The sequence below is a fragment of the Aethalodelphis obliquidens genome, unplaced genomic scaffold, assembly GCF_003676395.1.
Source record: "Aethalodelphis obliquidens isolate GAN/ISIS:26980383/991018 unplaced genomic scaffold, ASM367639v1 scaffold80, whole genome shotgun sequence".
NCBI classification, from domain to species: domain Eukaryota; kingdom Metazoa; phylum Chordata; class Mammalia; order Artiodactyla; family Delphinidae; genus Aethalodelphis; species Aethalodelphis obliquidens.
This window is the reverse complement of record NW_020838024.1, coordinates 33,003-50,538: the sequence shown is the minus strand read 5'-3', so window position 1 is coordinate 50,538 and position 17,536 is coordinate 33,003. Positions and strand designations below refer to the sequence as shown.

The following is a 17,536-nucleotide window of genomic DNA, read 5'->3' as shown; positions in this document are numbered from 1 at the left end:
ACATTGGGGCTTCCCTGGTGGCGCAGTGGTTGAGAATCCGCCTGCCGATGCAGGGGACACGGGTTCATGCCCTGGTCCGGGAGGATCCCACATGCCGCGGAGCGGCTGGGCCCGTGAGCCATGGCCTCTGAGCCTGCGCGTCTGGAGCCTGTGCTCCGCAACGGGAGAGGCCACAACAGTGAGAGGCCCGCGTACAGCAAAAAAACAAACAAACAAACAAAAAACCCAAAAACTGACATTGTATTGAGTTTATACCATTCTCAATCAGAAGATAAAATTACTGGAAACGTAATGTCAGTGTATGTTGTATATATGTTACCAAATGTAACAAACAAAAACCACTTCTGGATGCTGTAATTTTATCTAGTATTAAAATAAATTCATCATGTGAGCAAATACTGGCTCTCCCTATCAAAAAGTAGACACCAAAATATTTCATAATTGGAGGGGGTCTTTGAGATTAGTGGCTTCTAATTTGGGGGCCTCAGACCCCCAGAGTATACACATTGAACAATAGTAGTTGATCTATTTTTAAATTTCAAAGCACCTAATAGAAATCCCACTTTACCCACATGAAGCCTTTGAGTTCCTTTACAATTACTTGAAATTATTTCAATTCAGTGGGGCTACTCTTCAGACTCTCCAATGGGCCTCTGCAATATTAAAACATGGATAATGCATTAATCATTGTTTAATCAATGAGTTTTAAAAATCAGCAAAACTTCTGAAACACAGAGCTAGGGTAGAGGGAGGATTATAGACATTTGAGGTAACTGATAGTGAAAACGTTGGGAAAAATTGACTTAGTCTAATCCTGAAATTTGCAGATGAGAAAACTAGGAGGAGGATAAATAATTTATCCAGTAACACGTCATGGCTCATTAATAGCAGAGCCAGCATTAGGATTTGCTCAATTCATATTTTGGAAGCTGTGAAAAAATTTCCTAATATGCTATTTTCTTGGGTGTTAGGTTTCTGCATTTTGTATCGTGGTGTCTAGTGTTCTTAGCATTTGGAACCCAAATGCTTCACATTTTGTTTTTGGGTTATTTTTGGTTGAGTACGTACCAATAGGAAATACCCCAGCCCAAACGCTAAGGTTTATTAATTTGTATTTCCTCTGCTGGCCAACTTTCCAGTAAAGTGGTTTAAAATTTTTTTTCCATAGAGGTAATAGAGAAACAAAAACAGAAACCTTTAAAAGAGTCTTCATAGTAAAGAGATGCCATAAAAGGCTAGTTAATTTTGAACTCCATTCTTCCATTCTTCATAATTTTGGGGTGGTCTTCATTCATATCTACTCTAGTTACAACAGTACTTTAAACAGAATTATATGGTAAACTTTATACAAAAGTTCTGCTACTACTATAATTTTTGAAAACATTTAACCCACCAGTAAGAGTGGAGACAGCCCTGCCTTTTAAAAGATAGATAATTTGAATAGAGAATATAAGATAGGATCATTAGAAGTACAAACAAGAGTTTTTCTTCTTATGAAAAATTTAAAAATTTCCTTCCTTATATTTTTGTTGTTCTTTATATTTCTTTAGACAACAGCCATTTTTTCTCAAAAGATTTTTTTTTTTTTTTTCCGGAAGGGAGAGTTGTCTATTGATGGTCTAAAAGAAGTGCTTATATAATTGTAGCTGAGGCAGAACTGGGTATTTAATATTTCTTACATCTCATTGATGCAGTCTTCCAAGATGTTGATTAAGCAGGGAAATCATTTTCTAAGTCCAAAATCTCAAAATGTATAAAAATAATCATAATTTTATAACAAATGGTAATAACTAGTTTTGTGCATTCATTTTCTATGATACCCGACAACATAGGCCAATTAAAACACAGACTTCACATTGTCATCAAATGAACATAGCAGAATGACCAAAGCTGAGAACTAGTCATTGTCGTAGATTGAACCTAAAAGAAGAAAATACAAATTTAAATTAGTTACACAAAATACACATCCTCTAAGTGTTCCAACGCTGTAAATGTAAATGATTCATACTCTCCTGGTTTAGGATAAAAATAGGAGAATTGTCTCACTTTATGAAAAAGCATTTAAATCGAAGGCCATATATTTATTTAACATTCATTGCTCAGTGTACTTTTCCAAACAAAGTTTCTGGACAAATCTATTCTCTATCAAAATGAGACTCAAGATTATTTTACCTGGTACTTAATTAAATGTACTTTTTGATAGTAATTCTGAATGAGGTTGAAAATACTAGGTATCAGTAAGAATCATACATTTAAAAGGAGACTAAAAGGAACATAATTAACACTATGCTTCATTTCAGGTGAGATTAATTTTTTAGATCATAATTTAGAAATGTACAATGCTTAGATAATACTAGTGAGTAATACAGGTTATGAAATAAGTACCTACTTATTGTCGAGGCACAAATATTTTTGTGGATAAAAGCAATTCTTATTAAGATTCATGGTATAATGAAAAATACACTAATATTTCATTCTTTTGTTTTCAAAGAAAATAAATAAGAGATTTTTCCTTGATTTTCAGTCATGTTCAAAAATAATTTTATTTCATTATACCATGGCATTTACCTTTCTTAACATTTTCAGGTGATTCAAATTCTAATCAGATTGGAAGGCTCTAATTAATCCAGCAAGCTATTTTCAGTATTTGTAAGAACAGTAAATTCACCATGACTGTTCTCTGTGCTGGGTGCCACGTGAGACTTACCATCAGCAATATCGTCATAAATCTCTCCATCACTGTAAATGTAGAAAATAAATTTTATTTTAAAGAAAGAATCTTCTTAACATTAAAGCAATATTTAGGTTATAAGTTTAATAATGTGATTTTATGTGACATAAGGCATTTAAGGGTGAGAAGTTACATTTATAAGTGGGAAGAAATTTCATATTCATCTGTATCTCCTTTCATTGACTTAATCGAATCCTCTGTTTCATTCTTATAGCGCACACACACACACACACACACACACAAAATTTATTCCATATCATAGACATACAGAACAATGAAAACATGCCCCAAGAGCATAGACCTCGCCTTACTCATCTTTAGATAGAACTATAAGCCTAGCACACAGCTGTCCTTGGTCAGTAGTGTTTGTTGAACTGAACAAACTGAAAAATCATGGCACAGTACTCCACTGGGGGCCCTAATCCAAAACTGTGATGGATTCTTTATGTTCAGTAATATCAGATTTATACTACATTCACTTGAACTTCAAATGTTGAATCAAATACAGAAATATTTGGCATAGGAAATGGGTGCATAATTTCTGCAATGTTTCTAATTATAATTTGTAAATATTAATTTAAAATATATAAATATTGGTTACAAAATAAGCAGCCAGGATATGGTTTGTATGGCGATTCTTTTTTTATTTTTTATTTATATATTTTATTTATTTATTTATAATTAATTAATTTTATTTTTCGCTGCGTTGGGCCTTCATTGCTGCACGCCAGACTTTCTCTAGTTGTGGCGAGCGGGGGCTACTCTTCGTTGTGGTGCGCGGGCTTCTCATTGCGGTAGCTTCTCTTGTTGCGGAGCACGGGCTCTAGGCACGCAGGCTTCAGTAGGTGTGGCACACAGGCTTAGTTGCTCCGCGGCATGTGGGATCTTCCCGGACCAGGGCTCGAACCTATGTCACCTGCATTGGCAGGCGGATTCTTAACCACTGCGCCACCAGGGAAGTCCTATTTTTTACTTTTTAAAGTTTTGGGCCATGCCGCGCAGCATGTGGGATCTTAGTTTCCCGACCAGGGATCGAACCCATGTCCCCTGCATTGGAAGCATGGAGTCTTAACCACTGGACTGCCAAGGAAGTCACTGTATGGTGATTCTTATGTTATATAATTTAAAAAATATTTGTGGTTATAGGCGGCAGCCATAATAATCGTTCTGGTGAGTTTTACACATTTTAGGTTTCATCTGGTCCTGAATCTTTGTGAAATATTCTATTCTACACACACACTGAGTCCCTCCTATGTACCAGGAGATATAAGTAAGACACAGTTTTTATTTCAAGAAACTTATAATCTAATGGAGGAGAGAATGATATGCAAGTAATTAAAGTAGAAAGAATTATAAATATTAATATAGCCTTGAAACGTAGGATACACAAATGTAAGGTGACTTTGTCATTTAGACCAGACCTACTCTTGGTTCCTATACTACCTCTGTGCATTTATCATGGAAGCAGCAGCAGGCTTTTCAAATTGCTGCCAACTATGGCAGATGCTGTGAGTTCCCTAGGTCTTCTGTTTGGATCCTTTCTCTGAGATGGAGGGAGGATTTGGCTAATGGAAATCTGATACAAATGCAAAGAGAACAGATTTTTTTCTATTATTCATTCAATAAACTTGTATTAAGTATTCACTTCAATAGGTAGTAAAGCAATAATTACTTAGAGAGTACACTTTCTGAATTCTCTCTTAATCGTCCTGTAGTAATCACTGATGAAGATGTGGTCCCGTTATTTGTCACGCATTCTTTCCTTGAAATTTGTATCTTTCATAGAGTAAAACCTATTGAAAAGTCCCACACCTACTACTGTGATTAATGCTCTGAGGAAAATAAAAGTATTGTGATTATTTTTCTTTTGACTCTTTCCTGGTTTGCTGACAGAGCCCTTAACATTGCTTTGCCTCTTTCTGATTGGTGTCAGGTTATTTATGGATACAGTTTGTGAATCTTCCTTGATTTCTTAATCATGCTGAATTCTGTAAATCTCTGTATTGGTATATGACCTACCCTGATAATGGAGTTCATTTCTTGCACTGGTTTACTTGGAATAGGATCTTATAACATTGTGGGTGGACTCTAATAGCACTAGTACCAGACTGTGACAATGTCCTATTCATAAAAATAGAAGAATCATTGACCACTATCTTTTTCTGGCATGCTTCCAAAAAAGGCAACTTAATACTCTACTATGCCTAGTGTGAGTAAAGAAAAGCCTTCAATTAGGCGCCAAGCCATAAACCGTTAACAGGTGATATTTGTACCTACTCTGCAGACACTAATTGATACCTGATTAATTCAATTCAATCAACTGCATTAATAGCTAGTGAAATGCAAAGTGTTAGTGGTTTTGACCTGTCTCCAATATTTTCAATGTGTGTATCCAATGAATATATAAAACTATGAACTGTATAATCGTGAGTGAGAAGGGCTCCTCCTTTATATTTAAAAGAGTGACACTTTATCAAAACTAACTTCGTTATGGGTACTACCATATTGACATTAGTATAGCATATTGTTTTAAAATTTATTTATGATAGTTTAGTAGATTATATTATGTAAGTGATATTAGGAAACTTTCTTAAAGAAAAGCATATAATTATTTTCGGAAGTATAGTAGTAGAAGAAAATGGGCTTACTTGTCTACCAAGTGACTCCGAAGGACATAACCGTCTAAGAAAGAAAAAGAAAATAAATTTTATTAACAGTACAAACTTGAAAAATCCCTACTATTTTTAAAGAAATTGAAATAGAATTTAATAATTAAAAGAATATATAATATATTGAATAATTATATCTATCTCCAAATATGACTTATTTTTCTTATTTGTGTCCACTCTTCTCTCCTTCCTTTTTTTTTTTAACATCTTTATTGGAGTATAATTGCTTTACAATGGTGTGTTAGTTTCTGCTTTATAACTTTTCCTCTTCTCTCTAACTTTTTTTTCTCTCTCTCTCCTACATGACTCTTTTCCTCCATTTACAATCTTTCCTCCTTTCCCCCTTAAATTAAAAACCAATATTTTCTTTTCTAAGCTACTGTAGGTTGTAGCACAATCTTCTTTCACATTTTAATCTATTTCTTTAAGGTGTTACCCACTTGACACAGTTTTAAGAATTTATTAAGCATAATTTCTCCTATGAAAAAAGTAGGTCACAGGTAGGGATTTTAAATATCACCAGGTCTAAGACTTAACTTTTCAAATTTTATTATACTGAACAGTCAGAACTGTGTTCCATTCCCCTTTCAGATCCGCAATCTAGTGTTTACTTGGGGGAGTGTGCATTCTAAATGGTTTCAAAACAGCTCTCTTATAATGAGCGTGAAAGAGCTTTCACTATTGCTTTTGCCATTTGACAGAGCGTCAATGTTTGCATTTTCATCTTTCATGGAATAAATAATTATTAGAAGAGCACTAGTATCAGGGATTCTAGTGATTCTTCTGTTAAATGGAAAATAAACATTTTATACAAGAAAGCAAAGATTTTTTTTCACTTTATTTTTGCCCCTCTTGTGCAAAATACTCCGAAGAAAAAATATGGGCTGTTTTTCTTAAGAAAATGTCTGCTGACATCTAATTAATGTTACTAGCCTTTGGAATTATTGGTTTTGTGTTAGCACCTAGCCACTGTTGTATGTTTGAGATTAGTACCATTTATAGTCTTGTCAATACAGCTTCTAAATAACTTCTTTCACTGAGTCAGTCTATTGGTTTTGCTCCACCTCAGATCTAGTTTTGGTTCTAAATCAGAGTAAATGTGTAAAAAATGATAAAGCAGGAAGCTCACAAGCAAAAATTAATACCAACGTTAATAAACTTACGTAAACGTTAATAAACTTACGTATTGCCATTGATTTAACATGCAAAATTTTTTAAAAGTTAGAATCATACAACTGAAATTGTGGATTAAAAATTAAGAGAATGAACTTTCCCTTGAAATATTCCAGGGTAAAATCAATTCCACCAAAATTTTTTGTCAAGAAATTAACTACTTGTTGATGAAAATTGTTCATAAGAATCATATTTGGAAAATAAAGAATCAAAGTTATCTCTGAATTCCTGCAGCATGGCAGTAATGAAATGATAAAATGATAAAAGTACAATAAGTAATATTTTTCTCAGAGTATAAAAAATTAGACAGTGTTATACCTTCCTTTTTATTTCAATTAAAGAAGTGGAAAAATTAATATAAAGGTCATCTAAAATTAATATCTATGATCCTTGGGTAGACTTTGATTCCACAGTTCTTTCAGTCATTTCACGTTAACAAACTTTAAAAAAAAGGTAAGGTAGACATCATCATTTAGCGTAATTCTTAAAGGGGGATAATCTCATCTCTAACAAATTCAGCTCTATGTGTGTCTCTCAAAAGAGAAACTCTGTGCAAATAACAGACTTTTTGAACAAATTGTGGATTTTGTGTCAGGCTTCCAATAATCGAAGTCTGTCTTTACTTGTACTTCTGTTTAGGGCTAACATAAAGTGTGAACCATTTCTACAGACAGTAAGAGTCACAAAGTTTTTCTTTTTCGTTAGTTAAAATTGGTGGTTATGTTTTCATTTTGAATTTTCTCTTAAAACAAATTGGAAAATAAAACAATACAAGTAAGTGTTCCCATTGATATTCATGTTTAAATTAATAATTTTAAAATAACGACTGAAGCCTTTAACGATGAAATCAATCTCATTGTGAGTTGTCTGGGCTTTGTAAAGTGTCTGAACTAAAATTAACATGTAGACAATTAGAGAAATGTATAAGAAGTAAGAAAATATTGCCAGAGATTGGAATTATTCTGGCCTCAAGTATATTTCTGTTGTTGTTTGTAAAAAATATTTAGAAGGTCAAGAGAAACAAAATCCAAAACAAAGAGAATATAATCACCATTTCTGGAAATAAAAGGATTTTATTTTCTTGTGCTTGTAGGTCATCTACTTTTTAAAACTCAGTTATGCTAAAATTGTGTAGACCTGGATAAAACACTATCTGTAATTAGGCATAAAACAGTCCTTTCAATGACCAAAGTTAATAACTCATGATATAGAGCTTAATTACCTAACCTCACAAAGTTTATTATAAAAAAATATATTTTCCTAGCTTCTCAAATCCCTATTACATTTCCTCCTATATCTTGACTCTTCAAGAGCTCTAAGGAGCAGCTTTTTCTTTTGCTGAAGGCTCTAACGTTGTTGCCGTTTTGTTGTTTTTGTTGTTGTGTGAGCTACATAAACATCAACGATTGTGAATATTATTTAAGAACAAACTTATCAAGGGGTTGGGGTGTGGGATGGTACTGTGCTGCTCTACTTTCGTTCCCTGAAATGATGTGATCATTTGGGGCTCATAAACTATGAAATCACTATTATATAGCACTTTTGTAGGGTTAACGACTTTTAATACAGCATAGGTTTTGCTGTCTAGTACCTTTAAAAATCTCTGCTGAAACTTCATTCTATTACAAGCATGATTCATGGCAGTGTCAAAACAAGTGTCTTACCATGAAGTTTTAAACCACTTCTCCATGATAGTTCCTAGACACAATTTTTTTTTTTTTGCAGTAGAAAAATGTTCTCTGCTCACATGTTCCATGAACATTCATCATAGGGAATGTAATGAAAAATACAAACAAATGAAATAAACAGAAAACCTCATCATAGTTCTGTAACATGCAGAGTGGCTGCTGTGTTTAGTTAGCTCTATAATATCGTGGGCACTGGCACACCAGGTATGCTCACAGATAATATGAAATTATCATTAGGAAATCTCACATTCATAGAGCAGAACACAGCGACTTGACACAAATGTTTTGAAATATGTGGTGGGTAGAGTTGGTTAAGAAAGTAACACCCACCCACCATTTGTGCCAGTTAATTTCTTCCCAAAACATTTACTTGCTACAGTGCAGATGTGTCGCAGGACTAATGACTCACCTTTCAGAAGGGTGTTGTGAATATAAAATTACCAAGGATATACAAAACCATCTTTGGAAAAAATATCTTTGTTCTAATATTTTCAAATTTTTTACTCAATAAAAATGACAAATTTTATTATTTCCTTATTATTTCGTTTGTTGTGAGCAAGTCCAGAAATAAAGTTAAACTTACTCAATTTGGCCTCATGCAGTTTAAAAACAATGAAGTCATACTGCATAGATTTACTAAGGCAAGTGGAACAACGTCCGACTTCAAGAGAAAATGCTCATAATGTAATAGAAATTAAAAACAAAATGCAGTGTATAATGCTAAATATAAATTATTATCCTAGTTCTATAAAAATGTTCTCTTTCCCTCTCTCTTTTTCTCTCCCTACTTATTTTTAGGGCTTCAAATCAGGTGACATTAAATTTCTGAATATAAAAATTTTCTTCAGTGAACATGTGTTGTTTTAAAATCGAAACCAAAATTACCTAAGCAAAGAAATCATCAATTGGATTTGGGGACACCCAAAGCACCTTTAAAATTCCCCTTCCTTTGGTGCCCAAAGGAAATGGACAACATTTTGATCACAAATAACTCAGCTCATGTCTCATCCCACACTTTTTTGTAGAAAAATTTTCTCCAGTGACAAGAGGTGGGAAAACTCACAGCTTATGAGACTTTGAGTTGAGGAACATGCACAAATATTAGCGAGAAATTCTAAACATTTGGGAATGTGCCAGAAATATATATTTAAGATCTCAATGCCTCTACAATGTGCTTTTCTACAAGTCAGTGGGTGAGACTTGATCAAATGTGATAATGCCTGTAAAAGTGGCTTGTACTCTACTCCACAGTGGGAAGGGATTACTGTTAATGATTTAGCCTCTCATATCTATCATTACAAATTAGGTTTAAGTAAACTATGGTTTTCTTTTTTTTTTTTGGATGGATTAAAGAAGAATAGAAAGTAAGGAAAATGTTAGGGTCATCATGATGTTGGACTGCAAATGTCGTTACTGCTAATTAGATGTAGAAAAAAGGAACTGAAAGGTTCAGAGTCTCCCAAATGATACACAACAAGTGAACCACATCACTATGGCTAAGACAGAGAAGTTCTGTCTTCTAACAAGTTAAACTATTCAACGGACTTCTTCCTGTGAATGTCAGTATGTCAGATTTTCATCTGGTTATCCAACTGCAATCTCCAAATTGTTATACTCAATTCAGCAAGCCCCAAACAAGGTGCCAGGCAGTGTAGAATGTGTTGGCAATACAATGTTGAGAACATTTCACTGAAGCTACTCTCAAGCTCCGTCTCATAAGAGTAATAGATTGGAAAAACAGTAAGGACAGTGACAGCAATAACAGTAGTGGCATGGTGCAGCAAGGGAGAGATTAATTGTGTTAGGGTGGCTGCAGAGGAGTGAGTGAGTGTGCTTCCAATTTTAGATGACAACTGGGTTGTTTTTAATAGATAATTTATGGGCATTCCAAGTAGAATAAAATAGCATAGAAGGATGAAATAGCATAATTTATTCAGGGAATGACAAATGAGTAGTTTACATTTCTGGAGTGTTAGTTGCAGATGGGAAATAGTTGATGAAGGTGAGGCTAGATCACAAAGGGTTTTATATACTAACCCTAAAGACTTCATGTTTTTAAAAATAATATTTGGGTAACAGTATGGTGAGTGGATTGGCTGAGAGAAGGGTAAGGGAGACATATCATTTGAAAGGCTATTGCAATAATCCAGGTGAGGAAGGGTTAAATCCATACAACAATTGTCCCAAATCCTATGGAGGTATTTGAGGAATAGATCAGAAATTAAGAAATTTAAATTAGATTTAAAATTAAGAAAATTAAACATCCAGTTCAAGGAAAGACTAACCAGCAGTTTTAGAAAAATTAAGAAAAGCAAGAGATTTGGAAAAATAAAAGGGAAATTAAGCAGATATGATCATTGAATTGTGGAATAATGAAATCGCAAATGCTCTTGGTGGCCTTCCCACCTGCCCAGGAGTAGGCTTCAATTCCTGATGGACACAGAGTTGATGTATAAGTACCCCAGTTTGTTTCCCACCGGATGGGATAACACTGCCACTCCGATTTCCCAACTGATTAAGCTCCTACTACCCAAGTGTACCTTTTTTTGATAACAAGATTTTATTAGCTGCCTTCTCTTCCCAGTTTATTAACAAGATTTTATTAGCTGCCTTCTCTTCCCAGTCTACTTCTCCATGTGCTCATGGGAGTATCCCAGAATCTCCTCCCAAATGGGAAAGCCAAACTAAGACAAAGTCCAGGCCAAAGAAAGTCTATAAATAAAAAACAACTACGCAAGTGCGTAGTACGCAAGTGCTACTGCTATAATCATCTGGTTTTCATTCTGTCTGAAGTGGACCCTAAAACCACCTAAGAATTGAATTAGTTATCAGTGAGCTTGAGAATTGTAAGGTGCATTGGTCCTGCCGCAGAAAAAAAAAAAAAAAGAAGATAAAAGGTACAAGGAACTCTTGATTTTATCTACCAGAATGTCATGTAATGTTTTCACCTCTCATTTTTAACAGATGATAAATTCTAAGAGGATAGGAGTCCTCCAGTATTCATAGCAGTATTTAGAATTATTGATGTCGAAGTAGAAAATGATAGCAGACTACAAATTATCCCAGAATGGCTGTTGCTTTTCCTCATTCGTAGGGTCTACTGGTTCCTAGGTAGGAGTCTCCTCTGAATTTCTGTTTTTGATGCTGAATCTACATCTGCTCATCTGTATCTATACATGTTTGTTGTTGAGGTCATTTATATCCTGTTACTCAGAGTATGTTCTGCGGACCAGCAGCATCAATTACCTGCGAGCTTGGGAAAACACCTTACCTCAGACCTGCTAAGTTAGAATCTGCATTTTTAACAAGATCCCCACATGAAGTGTATGTACTTTGGAGTCGAGGAGCATTGCTCTAGATGGGATTTGTTGCGGGGACAGAAATCTCAGGACAGCAGGTCAAGATAAATCTGAAGCTTTTCCCCTGGAGAAAGGTCCACATGACAAGTACTAGAACAATTCTCTGTTGTGAAAAATGTGAAATAATTTGGAAAGTAGAGGGAAGGAAACATATCATTTAGGTCCATCACCCTAATCAGCCACTATTAGGATTTTAGTTTGGTTTCTTTTATTTACATATTTTTTAACATGGCTGTAAATAAATCCTATCCTACTTTAAGCAGGCTTCTTATTCCTCTTACTGTTGTATCATGAGAATTTCCTCATGCTATCATAATCACCCTGGAAAATACTCAGTTTATATATTTATCATAACTTATTTAATAATTTTAAAAATTTGAACATTTTAAAATATTTTGATGACCTTTTAAAGCATGTAGTTATTCTGCATTTAAGACTATTCCTTGGGGTACATCTTCACAAATCCTGGTCTGAATGGGGGTTTTCTTTGTCTTCTGGAGCTCCATCTTTGAATTATCTCCAGTAACCTTCAAGTCGTAACACTACATACCCCTGCCTGTTATCCTTTGCACCCACATTCCATTTTTTCCTTTTAAAGCCAACCACACCCCTTCCATAAAAGCTTTAGATCCATTTTCCCCACCCTTGAGTCACTGTATTTTATTCTTAAAACATCTACTTCGGTTCCTGTACCTGAGTCACCTTCCTGTCATTAAAATTGAACTCAAAGTTTGTGTTTTCCGTGCAGACTTACCGAGCTGATATGGGACAGCCATGTTGGCCATTCAATTTTAAATATAGGACAACATAATTTTGACTTACTCTTCTCTGGACGTTAAATGAAATAAGCTTCTTTTTAAAACTGGACAAAAACATTTCCATCTGCCAGCTTTAGTAGCTGAGAAAGTCAGAGAGGACAGGACACTCTTGTGTTTATTTGGAATAGAATGTCGTATTAAATGTGGCCGAACAGGAAGTGAAAACAAGTGAATTTGCAAGGTAGGAAAACTGGAGATTCTAGGTGTGACATATGTGATATAATTTCAAACCAGACCAGAGCAAGAACCACTCACTACTTTAGCAGAGTGGTTCTCACTTTAGTGTACGTAGGAGCAAACTAGGGAAGCCGTTATGATCACAGACTCTGTCTGACCCACGGAGTACATGACTCAGCAAGTCAAGGGTGGGTCCAGGGTGTTAGAATTGTAATACACACAGGAGTTTTCTGATGCTGGTGGTCTGGGGACCACATTTTCAGAAGCACGAATTTGGCATAACTTTGGCAACTCAGTGCCAAATATAGCAGGTGGGAAATGAAAAAAAAAAAAAATTAAAATTAAATACATTGATTCCAGCACAGCGAGGTCTCCAGTTTCTTAATGTTTTCCACAACGCACAAAGCATGGAGCAAAAACAGTTAATACAAATAGGAGTGATAACTAAAACTTGTTTAGTCGTTAAATTCTGGGGTGTCCTAGCGATAAAGAATAAATAGTGACTTACATTTTCCTTCTTCATTCCTGCAGAGAACTTTTGTATCATCTGTGTTTTGTATAACTTCCAGGGATTCTCCAGGCTTCACCTGTAGATCTCTGTTCCCCCACTTTTTAGAAGTTAAGTAGGGTGCAACTTTGGTGTAATAGAGGACTCTAATTTCACCATCAAACTGGAAAAATAAGGAAAAACATTTACCTTATTGATTGATGCGTAGTATTAAAGTAATTCATTTAGGACAGATTTATTAAGAAAATCTTTGTTAAATAACTAGTTCCTTGTTTTCCAAAAATAACAAAAACTTCTTTGGAGAAAAATCACTCATAACCTCACCAACCTAATAATAATTACTATTATTATTTTATTTTTTTTGGCGGTACGCAGGCCTCTCACTGTTGTGGCCTCTCCCGTTGCGGAGCACAGGCTCCGGACGCGCAGGCTCAGCGGCCATGGCTCACGGGCCCAGCCGCTCCGCGGCATGTAGGATCCTCCCGAACCGGGGCACAAACCCGTGTCCCCTGCATTGGCAGGCGGACTCTCAACCACTGAGCCACCAGGGAAGCCCCTAATAATTATTTTTAAAATAAAAAGTTTTTTAAAATTTAAGATGTAATGCATGTGTTGATTTGTCGCACTCATATATTGCAAAATGATAACAACCAGAACGTAAATTCTATTGGCTTGATCACCTCGCAATATTACCATTTCTTTTTTTATAGTGAGAACATTTAAGATTTGCTCCATTAGGGACTTCCATGTATATAATACCGTATTGCTAACTATAAGCACCGTGCTGTAATTAGATCCCTAAAACTTACTCATCTAACTACTGAGTATTTGTACCCTTTGACAGACATCTCCCCATGCTCCCCTTCTCTGGTAACCATGATTTTACTCTTGATTTCTGTGGGTTTGGTTATTTTAGATTCCACATACAAGTGATATCACACAGTATTTGTCTCTGTCATTCTGACTTATTTTGCTTAGTATAATGCTCTCAAGGTTCAACCATGTTGTCACAAATGGCAGGAGTTCCTTGTTTTTCGTGGCTGAATAATATTTCACATGTATCTATCTATCTCACATCTTTTTTATCTATTCTATTTTTAGCTTACCTTCTGACAGCTAAATTTAGATGATTATCACAGTACATATATTGCGTATGAGAGTTTACTTAATTTCTTATAGGAATAAATTTAAATCTAAAATAAATTTTGTAGAAAATAAAGGAGTTGTGATGGAGAACTGTGATATTGATAATTACACTTTTAAAAATCATCAATTTTTTCATTAGCACTTTGAACTTTGTATGATATTTAAATGTAAACATACTTTAAATTTTTTCCTGAAGTCTTTTTCTTCTTTTTCTTGCTTTTTTAGTTTCTTAGGGTCTTTTTCTTCTGCCTTGGCCTTGGCTCCTTGACTAGGATGGCAGAACACACATAAAATAGCATTTAGTTTCAAAATATAAGAAGAATAGTGTATAACAGACAATTCATAACATTACATTTTTGTTAAATTTCATTTTCAATTATCATTGTTAGAAATCTAGTACATTCATTGTAATAAATGATGACATTTCATAATGCAGAATAGATTTTCAAAAGAATACAGACTGAGTTAAAATGGAAGTGAGAGATAATGTATTATGTTGAATGGTATAAAATGACTGAAGTATAGTTTAAACATCGTTACATACCAGCAGTTTCATATGATTCAACCTATTCTTGAACCCCTTATATTTTTCAACCCTTCCTAGATAATTAAGTGGTTTGGCTAATGTCATAGAAAAGGCTTTTTAAAAAAGAACACTTTGTGAAAGACTGATTTTTATGGCTTAAAAAATTTATCTATATATAATCTACTTAAAACAAAGCCAGGGTCACATCTCATGATACCAACTAAAGCCAATTATTATAAGACAGGTGAACAGCTCTGAGGTAGTGATTCTCCAGCCTGGCCACATATAGGATCACCTGGGAAGTTTTTAAAAAATACCACTGCCCTTGTCTAATTCCCAGAAATTAAATTAATTAAAAATTCTAATTAATTAAATTGAGTGAGGTCCAGGTACTGACGTATGTATTTTAAAAGTTCCCAGGTGATATTAATTTGCAACCAAGGTTGTGAACAATTCCTGGGTTAAGTATGGATGTTAGGGAAAGGCTGTGACTCTCTGTAGGAGGGAATTTAAAAAATCAGAATATTTGTGAATAATGAAAAATTTTAAACACTGACATTAATTTTGATTACCTAAGGTAAAGTTTTGTTTGTAACTGATTTATTTAAAAATTTTGAATCTTAGAATTTAGTTCATTCACTGGGAAATGAATTAGCACACTGTCCTGCCCTAGGTTCTGCATTGTCCCTCATACCTTCTCTCTGATGGTACCTGGGTAGTAGTGGAATCGCTGGCCCGGATTAGCACTCTGGAGCAATCAGAATATACATGAATGTTAAAAATGCCCCACAAGCTCTCGTTAAAGGTAATTTATTGAAATTTATTTAAAAAAATAGAATGCTGTGTTAGAGACACACGATTGCCTTAAACTCTGAAAATAAGCAACGGGAAAGAAATTAGTACATATCGCACAAAGTTTAATCAGCTGGGGCTTATTTTGCTTAAAGAAAAGGGCCAGTGGGTGACTCTGGGTTCCTAGAGAGCTATTTAATGGAATGTGGTGGCATTTCTACAGTAATATTAAAGACAAAAATGTGCTTAAAACTGTCAGGAATAGAAGCGACGTCCCAATGGTGAGGAATATTAAAACTTAACATATTTCTGAAGATTAGATTTTCCTTTCATGGAGAACTGAAAAAGGAGAATGATTCTCCTTTCATATTTCTGGTGTGTTTTGCCTGTAGAACTTGATCTTCTTATATAAATAACAGGATATTTTCCCCTCAGTTTCTTTGATCTTGCTCTTGTTGTGTAAAATTAGTTTAACAATGTTGGTAAAAAAAACGAAAAAAGAGGGGCTTCCCTGGTGGTGCAGTGGTTGGGAGTCCGCCTGCCGATGCAGGGGACACGAGTTCGTGCCCCGGTCCGGGAGGATCCCATGTGCCGCGGAGTGGCTGGGCTCGTGAGCCATGGCCGCTGAGCCTGCGCGTCCGGAGCCTGTGCTCCGCAACGGGAGAGGCCACAACAGTGAGAGGCCCGCGTACCGCAAAAAAAAAAAAAAAAAAAAAAAGACAAAAACATAAACTTAGAGTTCACTCATGCATTTTTTACCAGTACAGCTCAGAAGACACCACTTACTGTATTCCATTGATGTTACTTCTATCCTTTAACTGATCAACTTCAAGATCTTTTTATTCATCTTTCTTTTTTCTTGAAAAAGCTAGAGAGGTGTTCTTGCTTCCATACATAGCATGTATCAGATCATCTCACATATTTATTGGGGTATAAAAAAGCATCCTAACATGTTATTTTCTATTACAAAAGAATTTTGTAAAGGTATTCCTCTTCTATTAATTGATTTTAGGTTTTCTTACAACTTTTGTCTAAAATTAAATTGAAGCCTTAGGTAAGTTAAAGAATGTCACTATTCACTGTTGACTGTTTTTGTTTGAATGGAACCTTTGAGAATCAGATGATTTTGTGAAAAATTGACATAACTCGTAAAAGTCCTTTCAAAACACAAATCTGCTCTCTTTTTTTTTTTCATAAAAGGAAACGATCTTCTTGCGGAGGATGGAGGAGGCTTGAAGCAGGTGGGTTAGGATTGAGACATAAACTAAGCAGTGTGTTCAAGATAAAAAACGTTTTGAGAAAAAAGTAAAAAAGGGAGCGAATGAATCAGTGAGAGCAGTTGCGATCAGGCTCTCAAATATTTTCCCAGTGAATGAGTAAATAAATGAATGAAGACATTGGTGAGTCATAGGTCAGAAGATAATCAGGGGTCAGGAAGAAGGCACTGGGAAGGGGTGAGGGGAAGCGAGAGAGAGAAGGAGGAGGAGAACCTGGGCTATCCATCCATTCACAAACCTGGCAGAGAGGTCAGAGTTGGGATCAGGGAGAGGACGACAGAGCCAACAGGATGGCACACAGTACACACGCCCTCACTGGGGTTTTATTCCAGCTGAATTTTCTTAAACTGTCTGATTTTCATAACTTCACTGTAATGAGAACATTTAAATTACCTCATCTCTGGTGGTGGAGCAGGGAAATCAGAGGCATCCACATCGTCATAAACGTCATCTCCCATGTCTAACAAAAGACACAATAGCAAATGTTGAAACACTGTTAATGTACATTTTGATATGAGCATTCAATGGGATTTTAATATAAAGATTGTTTCAAGGACAACAAAATAAGTTTTCCTGAGGTCTCTGTACATTTCTCCTGGAAGCACTGCCTATTCCTTAAAAGGGAGAGAGAGGTTCCTCTCTTCCTTGATGCTTGTGTTAAGTATCCCTCAA

General features: G+C 35.2%; 1 protein-coding gene across 2 annotated transcripts in view; it reads right to left on the bottom strand.

The window, feature by feature from the left end:
• Nucleotides 1-222: 222 nt before the first annotated feature.
• Nucleotides 223-17,536, bottom strand: part of FYB1 (FYN binding protein 1) — a 34,766-nt gene continuing 17,452 nt past the window's right edge. For both annotated transcript variants that reach the window (XM_027092657.1, XM_027092658.1), the window contains 6 exons: nt 17,258-17,324; nt 14,447-14,537; nt 13,124-13,286; nt 5,380-5,413; nt 2,708-2,739; nt 223-1,920 (listed from right to left, as the gene is read on the bottom strand). In XM_027092657.1, coding sequence (XP_026948458.1) covers nt 1,898-1,920; nt 2,708-2,739; nt 5,380-5,413; nt 13,124-13,286; nt 14,447-14,537; nt 17,258-17,324 — 410 coding nt within the window. In that variant the 3' untranslated portion in view covers nt 223-1,897. The remainder of the gene's footprint in view (nt 1,921-2,707; nt 2,740-5,379; nt 5,414-13,123; nt 13,287-14,446; nt 14,538-17,257; nt 17,325-17,536) is intronic.